The sequence below is a fragment of the Xiphophorus couchianus genome, chromosome 8 (genome assembly GCF_001444195.1).
Source record: "Xiphophorus couchianus chromosome 8, X_couchianus-1.0, whole genome shotgun sequence".
Lineage (NCBI taxonomy): Eukaryota > Metazoa > Chordata > Actinopteri > Cyprinodontiformes > Poeciliidae > Xiphophorus > Xiphophorus couchianus.
In genome coordinates this window covers 22856823-22866382 of record NC_040235.1, presented here as the reverse complement: position 1 = coordinate 22866382, position 9560 = coordinate 22856823, and the positions used below count along the sequence as shown (strand labels likewise).

At 37.0% G+C, this 9560-nt stretch overlaps 1 protein-coding gene across 1 annotated transcript; it reads left to right on the top strand.

The window, feature by feature from the left end:
- The first annotated feature begins 4022 nt into the window (after positions 1–4022).
- Positions 4023–7876, top strand: LOC114149510 (uncharacterized). Its single transcript, XM_028025450.1, has 6 exons — positions 4023–4098; positions 4230–4265; positions 4356–4628; positions 6338–6658; positions 7099–7236; positions 7350–7876. The coding sequence occupies exons 1-6, from the start codon at positions 4053–4055 to the stop codon at positions 7766–7768; spliced, it is 1233 nt and encodes a 410-aa protein (XP_027881251.1). The 5' UTR covers positions 4023–4052; the 3' UTR covers positions 7769–7876.
- Positions 7877–9560: the final 1684 nt, after the last annotated feature.

Sequence of the window (9560 nt, the reverse complement as noted above, 5' to 3'; positions counted from 1 at the left end):
TTTTATAATATTTTGTCTGAAATGAGCTAAACCAAACTTAATCATAGGGAAATCATCTCAAATAGCTTCAAAAGTCAGTTTGGAAAGAAAAATTAGTGGGGCAGATGTTTAAAGCTTGCACTTATATCCCTATCTTACATTGCAGCTCTATTAAAAAAGCTTATCAAAACAAACTAGTCAAGCATTTGTTTGTACCCAAACAAATAAACAGAATATAATTAAAGCTATTAACATGTTTTTAGCTACCTATTCTCACCATAGGTTCCCAATATATTGTTCATGTTAATTCACAATCAACCACAAGATGACAGTAGTTCAATATATAAAAGGATCATGAATGACCTTGAGCCTTTTCACATTTTGCCATTTGTAAACAAAAAACTTCAACGTATTTTAATAGATTTTGTGTGAGAGGTTAACAACCATGGGTGTGTATTTTCTGAATTCTGTTATTTTTTTATCTAAACATTTTCCTTTTTCCTATTATAACAGAATTATACATTATGAATCTTAAACATAGACTCTTTTTACTAGTTAGGTAACTTCTGAACATAGTTGGCTGCACTTGATTTTATTTTGTAGAATCAGACTAAAGGGGCTGAATGTAAATGCACACCACAGTGCTCAGATATATGTCAGTAAAAAGTTTTGAAAACCAAACATCATTTTTCATTTGACTTCACTATTGACAGTGTTCTGTTAGTCTTTGACATGGATGACATAGATTAATGTGACCTAAAAGTGATTTAAACATGCGGAGCAGATTTTGTATGTGTATTTGTGGCTGTGTGAGAGACACTGTGAAAGCTGTCAAATTTAAATATGAGAAAAAGTAAATTAGGAACCGTGTCAAGAGCCACTTTAAAGGTTTGAACGTTACATTGCACTTCTCTTACGATGTCGTAGATCAAAAGATACTCACAACTTTATTTAGTGTCGATGGCCACTTCTTGAGCTCCTCTTTGCATTTGGCAGAATCAATCTTGGACTTATAATTATCCACAGTCCCTTCGATGACACAACAATCGTTGTTGAAATTCTATTGATATTTTCCAGAATAAATCAGCCACTTTTAAATTCAACGTATACAGTAGTATAACATTCTTTGTGATATACCCCGAAATAAAGAAAGTCACACATCCAACATTGATTAAAGGAATCCATGAGCCTGATGTAAACTCTACAAAATTTACAGTGCCCATTTACCGTTTCTGTTCATCCATTTAAGGAGAGGAAACCATTCAAAAGAGTCCATAAAAATCCAAATTAATAGAAAACATTCACTTTTGTTAAAGCCAGAAAGGTATGTCGATGTTAACTCGCCTCTTTGTCATTATTTTACACTCCAATGAAGTTTCACCATGTTCCATGTCTCTACTTGAACAGATCTACACTGTACAATGGAGTATAGTTTCATTTAGTTTTTCCTTTTTGCGCTTTCTGATTGGCTACCCGTCACATTCAACAGGCTGCCTTAAGCTCCCAGTCGGGGAAAATCCCTGATTTAGATCAGAGCGGCAACGAGGATCTACCGTAACACACCACACAATCTTAGAAAGACCAACATGCTAAGATTGTCGTAAGGGGAAAACAGGGGAAAAAAATCATGTAGTGTGAACTATTGCATCAGGTAGTCGATGTGACCATTTTCTATATTTAAATCTAATTATTACTGAAGGGCAACATAATATACAGACTTCATAATCTGCCCTCTTTTGGTTGAATGCTGTATTTATTTCCACTTTGGCTTTATGTTGTTTAGTTTTTATTCAAGTACATTTTTTGTTAATGGAGACTGAGAATCCATTTTATTTTTGTTTTTGGTTGTTTTGTTTATTTTGTTTATCAGCTCCAGTGTTAAATATTCTTTTGAAAATAAACTGTATCTATCTTTGGCAGGAAATCACATGCATTATTACATCATTTCCATTAAATCAGTGTAGAAAGGTCTTTAAACAATATTATCGTTTATCGCAATAATTTTTGAGACAATTAATCGCTCAGCAAAATTAGTTATCGTGACAGGCCTAGATGTGATACTGTAAAGTAACCCTCTCTAGAGTGTAGTCAGCCTAATTTATTCTCAAAGAAAAAGCAACTGAACATTTTCAAACTCTCGAATGTTCCTCTTTTTTTAATCATGAAGCGTCCTCGGTTTCACAGACTGGTGAAAAGGCGTGTGCTATTTACACTCACGATGGTTTTAGAACCCCCATGTTTGTCAGCCACTCATTTCTTCACACTGTCCTCCATCAGGGTGATTGTTATCTTCTGAGGCCTTTTATAGCATTTGAAAACATGCAAGTTAAGTCTCTGCTACTGCATGTAATGTGCATAACTGGTCTAAAATCTACTCATACTGAATTAAAACCCCTGTCACAACAAAAAGTACATGTTGATGTCACTTTCATGTTTACCAGGACCTAAATACCAGTGCCTCAGCTGACATGTAAATTTACACAAATGCAAATCTACACTTTCATGGTTGTATTTACACAATTCACAAACCGACGAGGCTGGTTCCTGTTTTATGGACTGGACATGTCTACCTTAAATTTGTTTGTTTTTTTCATGTTTGGCTAAATTCAATACAGGATAAAACATTAAGCATGATCTTTATCGGCGTTTACTACAGATTCAATGAGCAAATTATCTTTTGTACCCCAGTACACAACAAAAAATTGACAATTGTTTCATGCAAAATTATAATCACACATGATCCTGAAATAGGGTGTTTAATTCATTCATCAGTTGGTATATTTGGTGGAGACTAGTGACGACTTTCCTGCTGATTTACATGTTTGCAGACCCATAGCAGTGTCTTGAAACTCTGTGGGTGGGGCTTGAAGCATCTGTGATACCTTCATTTGAGGCGGACACTGAAAAGTGTCCGTCTTCTTTTCTTCAGAAAATGTCTCAATTTGGTAGATAGAAGTGCGAAAAGGAACTGACCCATTCAAGAGCCAGATGGTCAGCTTAAAACTTTTGATGCTTGTGATTTGGTATTATCCAGATAAGACACACTTTATTGTCCCCTGCGGGAAATTTGTTGCAGGTGATTCTACAGTGACTGTAAAACATACAAACACGCTGCAAAAAGACAAGAAACATCACAGAAAAGGTAATAATTCATAACTATGCTTACAGGACGTGAGGTGGGTCCTGCAAGATCTTTTGTGCCTGTTTGATTACAGCACCCTCATAAACCTTCATTGAAGATTTCACCATATTTGGGAATGTAGATTTAGACTGCATAGTAAATAAGCCAAACAGCCATGTCATTCAAAATTATACTGCCAGGAGCGACATTGTGAAAGATCCACTTGATCTTAGATTGGACTCCACACACCCTCCAGTCTGCACCAAAAAGACTGGAGGGTCTTTGGGTTAGTATGGAGCAGAGGTAGTCACCATGACCACTACAGCACAATGTGTTGCACCTAATAGAACCAGGGTATTCAAAGATGACTACCTGTTCAATTGTATTTTTGTCAAATTTCACCTTAGCGTGAGCTCTCAACCCCCTTGGATCAAAGACAGTTTCCTTAGTTTTACTAGTATTCAAACCTGATTATAAAGGTCACAATAGGTACACAGAGTCCTACTGTAACAAATTTAAAATACCGTTTCGACATTTATAGCCACGTTACAGCTTTAGAAGCTCTCATCTGGAGGAAATTGCATCGTTTGTCGTCGCAATTATCCAACTCTCCACACATTTTCTGCTGCTTTTCTTCCTCCCGTGGATGAAGCTAATGCATGAAAGCTAGCAAGCCAGGAGAGAACCTGACTGTACTTGCTGAACAATGTGGTTGATATTTAAATTGGATCATTTGGAACCAAAAAGTAAAACTTTTGGGTCAATTATTCATTCCACAAAATGATCCCGCTTTGTAATCTCCAAACGCAAAAGGGACATCCTGCTTTTTCTGCTCTATCAGATACACACGGGGCGGCGGGGAACTGTGAGAAAGGCGTCACATCTCAGTTCAGTTTTTGTAACCATCAGAGCCTTCCTTATATTTGCTCACAGAGTCGTTTGTGTCTCAGTCATGGGGCACAGTCAATGGAGGAACTTCCTCTTTATTCAGGCTATTGGTGAGAAGTCTTTTTAGCATTTCTCTGTTTCGTTACAAATGTCAAGCTCACTTTCGGACGTGTGTATTGAACAAAAGATAATGTAAATCTGCACACTGTTTTCACAATTGCACTTTGCCAATTGTTTACAGTTGCCCATATTTGTGTCTTGCGTCCTGCTGCTTCAGGTCAGTCATGTTCAAAAAGTAAAACGTACTTTCAAATTTGTTTTTTTGTGTCACACACACACACACATTTTCTAAACTCATGTTTATCAGTTTCTGTTAGGTTTAAAAGCAACCAGTGCTACGGACAAGTTCAAATCGGAGACAGTGATTCGGAAACATTCGATGATGACAGATGGGACTTCAACAACAGCGAAGTGCTTTGCAGAAACTCCAATTGTGGGACAGCACTGAAGTCACAGGCGACACCCACACCAAAAAACCCAGATTTTTTGTGTATGGGGAATGAAAAATCTTTTATTGAATGTCAGCGCAACAATAACAAGACCCAGAGCTCTGCCAATAAGCCAGTTGTTGTCTGTTCAGGTAAGATGCTCAGTTATTATATACATCATAGAGAATCATTTTAATCATAGGGTCTAACAGTTTGCAGAGCTTTTGTAATTTTTACTCTTCTACACCTTAATTTCCTTAACGTTTGATCAGATGACGAACAGTCTATTTCAGTTTTATGGTCGTTTGATTTAAAAGGCTTACTTGGATTGTTTTTGTATCGCTCCCATTTCTTTTTATTTTGCATTTTGAAGCTCTACCTAGAGTCGTCTTAAGATCCAACAGTGCAAAATGTAAATGTCTGCCATTTTTCGACTGGCCTTAAGATTTTTAATTTGGAGTGCATGTGCAAATTTATAGCTTTAATTGGTGTTGTGCATTTTGATTCTTTTTTTTTCCAATTTGTGGGAAGAAATGTAAAGTTTCACCTAAAATAGTTCGAGCCTCACTTTCAAGAGGCTTCATTGTTCATGTAGAGGGACGCATCTCAAATACGAGTGGAATAACGCAGAGCAAAACATGTCAAGCCACTTTTTCTTCTAATATTGATAGTTATGGATTGCAGATAACAGAAATGCAAAATTGCAAAATCTTGAAAAAAAAAACAAAAAACATGAGTATTGTCAAAAAATTCAATACCGTAAAGTTGTGGTGTCACAGTTGGATCAGCCAATTAAGCTGAAACACACCCAAAGGTTTTCAGAGCCTCTAATTGGTCTCTCAGTCTGGGTCAGTAGGCGACATGATCAATCACGACTGCTAATGTCACAGATGTACAGAAAACAGTGATTTTCACCCTCCAAGACGAGGCTAAACCAAAACAGTCATTGATAAAGAAACGAGCTGAGTGCTGTGTCAAGGTATGTTCATAGAAATTTGAGTTGAAGGGATAAAGTTTGTTTTTCCTGGGCTGAGGAGTAAAACGAGCAAGACGTTTTCTTCGTGGTCCAAACTCCACTTTTCTGATAAAAACACAGTTTGCATTTCCTTTGGAGGTCTGGAGTTAGACTGGTCACGAATTCGTGTTGTTTGAAGTCAAGTGAGACAGTAGTAGACTGTGAAAACGTCTAGTCATAGACATTTCCTATGACTAGACGTATTAGCAGTGACGTCTACTACCTGATTTTCCACAGCGATCAGGTAGTAGTTGCTCTAAATCTACCAGGTGGTTTTAGAGCAATTTATGCTTCTGACAAACTTTACAGATCCTGACTTTATTGTCTAACAGGACTTAAGTTCCTAGACTGTCAGAGGTACAACAAGCAGGTTCAATGACCGTGGTATTATAGTGATTGACCAGCAAACTTGCCTGATCTGAACCTTTTAGAGAATTTATGGAATATTTTCATGAGAAAGACGAGGCAGTAGACACAACAATGGAGACGAGAAGGCCGCCATCAAAACAACTTGGGCTTCATTTACACCTCAGCAGAACCACAGGCAGATCGCCTCCCCGTCATGCTGCACTGACGCAGTAATTCATGCAAAAGGTGTCGCAAACAGGTGCTGAAATTATAAGCTTTCTGTTTAAAATATCATTTTTACTGATTTTATTCAATATTCAAATTGTCTGAGACACTCAGTTTTGTTTTGCTTTTTTTTATCTGTAAGCAATACTCACCAAAATAAGAAAATGAGGCTTGCAATATTTCACTTCGATATGAGTCTACTGTACAGTTAGTTTTCCATTGAAAAAAAAAAACTTAATTTGATTGAATCCTTTTTTGTTTGTTTGTTTCCAGATGCCTTTTCACCGCCCAGAATCTCACTGACCCTTCCTAATGGGACGTCGATTAACTCGTCGCATGCAGAAATCCCCAGGGGTTCCAGCTTCGCCATCAAGTGCACGGTTGACTCAATTCCCGACAGATCGAAGACTTTTTCCCTTAAATATATTGGCAATTCTACAAACATAACTGAATTAAAGAGCAACCGAACAGCATCTTTTAACATTTCCGTGGCTGATTATAATAACGAGGGCAACTATAGCTGTACATATGAGGTGAACCTGAATGAAATATACAAGTCTGATGAGTCAGGGTGGATTCATGTCATTGTGAGAGGTAAGAAGACAAAGTCACGATGAGTTTCACCTCAGGGATCAGCACTTAACTTAACATAGTCATTTTACTCTTGCTATATCAACACCAAGATATTTTCAGCATCAAGATAAGCCAAGGCAACCGTTTCTTGAGGCTAGCACCCTTATAAAGCACTTTTTTGGAGGCAAGAACATTATCTAGTGAGATAGATGGTAAAATAGCCGCTTAGGACAGAGATATTGCCTATTAGAGCAGGAGCGTAGAAAGATATTTATTTTTAGACAGCAGTTTCAAAACAGCGTTATTGCAAAAAGAAGTATTTCCTAAAACAGTAAAAGCGATTGCACCCTGTATTTCACCGTGAATGCGTGGAGGAAGTGTTAAGAGCCTGTGCAACATCAATGTTCATCATGCACGTTTGAAGAAATCTTTTTGTTTCGTTTGTTCAACTCTAATCTAAGATCCATGGTGGAAACTGCTGCTTTACATATTGCCTGCCGGGGTCCTGGTGCTTCTCCTGATGGTTTTGCTGGTTGCCTGCCTAGTCTGCAGAAGAAGAAAACGGGCTGAAAAGCCAAGTGGTGTGGTCTTAAATCAAGGTGAGTGCCTATGTCCAAGTCTTGAAATTCATTTGATGTCTTATAGCATGAGTAAAAAAAGAAAACCTGAGCGCCATTTTGACAGCTTATTCTCACGACACCTAATGTTGCAGTGACGGTTAGAAACAGTTGCATAGACGACGAGGAAGAGGAGGACTATGTAAACGTTGAGCCAGTGGAGACCAACAGTCTGGGAACTGAGGAAATGGACGAGAAGGACAATGATTCACACGACTATGAAGACCCTGAACAGGATAAAAGTGACAGCAGTGATGATGAGCATGATTATGAAGATCCCAATGTGGGTCCTGTTGCTCCAGCGGACGCCACAAAAGAACAGAGTGAGGAAGAGGACAGCAGTGATGAGCATGATTATGAAAATCCCAATGTGGGTCCTGTTGCTCCAGCGGACGCCACAAAAGAACAGAGTGAGGAAGAGGACAGCAGTGACGACGGGGAGGACTATGTCAACTTAGTGGAGCAAACTGTGGATATATACGGAGAAGAACTGGATATTTATCAAAACCTTTAGACAGTACACACTGCGAGAAAACACAAAATCTTACACAGTATTTTTTTTTGCGTAGTTTCTAGTGCAAATATCTTTGCAAAATTGAAGTAAGACAAAACTAACTTACAACTAACTTTTAAGCAAGATATAAAAGCTTGTTTTGGATGAATAATTCCTTAATATTGATGGAAACGTTCCAGTTCCATTGGCAGATTTTTGAAACTTACAAGACATTTTTTCCACATTATGAGTTAATTTTTCTGCCAATAGAAGAAGCACTTTTTCATTATTTACTTAAAACACAAGCCTCTATGTTGTGCTGAAAAGTTACTTTTGAGTAGGTTTTGTCTTATTTCAAGTGTAATAAGATATTTACACTAGGAACCAGACCAGAATTTCTTGGTAAGATTTTGTGTTTTTGCAGTGTAGCTTGGAGAAATCTAACCAAGTACCTCAGTAATATTTTTTTACCTAAATGCAGCCGTAGATCAGTACTGTTATTATGTTTATTAGTGTCGGTCACTACAGACACCTGGCCTCTTTCATAAACAGCCAGATTTTGAATTTGAACTCCGTCCTTTTCTGCTTTGCTTTTAAATGGCCACTAGTGACAGGATCTATTGGCAGAATATTGAGTTGAAAGATGTCTAACGTCAACACTGTCTTGTATTAACAGTTGTAGTCAATATAGGACTTTATATGTCAAATTAAGCTAAAGTGATTATTATACCAGATATAGAAAGATTGTTTTAATTACCAGTAGAAGTTATGGAGGTGGCATTTACTGCTTTGCTAGCTTGTGTTGACATTCATCTCGTTTGGCTAGCTGTCTCAAACACACTTCCCTGCCACTTTTAATTGTTTGTAAGGCATTTGGGTTTCCCCGGGAGGAAAAAAAAAAAAACAATAAAGTGACACACAAGACAGAAAGCAGAAAGTAGAAAATAGTGCAACAGGTTAACTGTTAGCTGCTAATGATGCTAAAGTTGGTGTCTGAACGTACTGGATAGGCAATAAAGGGCTTATTCACAGATTTTCTATACAAAAAAAAAGGAAATCTGGGAATTCAGTCATTTATTAAATCCATTTTTGTGAATAATCTTGTCTATTCCCAAGAAGGAAACTAAAATGTTTTGTTTGCAACAACTGGTTGACGTGCTCTACCACCATCATATGTGCTTTTTGTTTCAGGCATGTTTTAAATGTCTTTTTTTATGTCAGAGAATGCATTTTTAAATATTATCTGCAGTGAAAAACAATGGAAAAGTAATTTATAAATGTTTTCTATTTAATACACAAATTTTAGTGTCTTGGCCTCTACAATTTGAGTGGTCAGTGACAAACATCTGATAAACATGCCATGTTGCAAATTTAATAGGAACTGTTGTTGAAATGCACATGTGCATTTTTTTTTATGAAACCAGTTCTCAAGTCATGTTTCACACTTTTTTGAATTCATCTTTTTTTAATGACAAAAAAAAAAAAAGACTCATTTCTTACTCATCTTTTATGACTAATCACTCCAGACAGGAACTAAACAATTTCAGAACAAAAAAAAAAAAAGTACAATACTTTCACTCAGCAATATGTAAAGTAACTTGTAATTTATATTTATCAAGCTACACTTATTTTCTAATATAAACTGAAGCTTCTGAAGAACAAAAAGCTAGGGTAAATGTTATTTTTCAGCTACCGAAGTCTATTATTAGGACTCTGTATTATACAACTGAGCAAATGATGTGCAAACAATTTTCTCCAGTGAATTTTGTATTGTTTCAACAAAGCACAATGCAGCCTTGTTCAGTTAATTGCA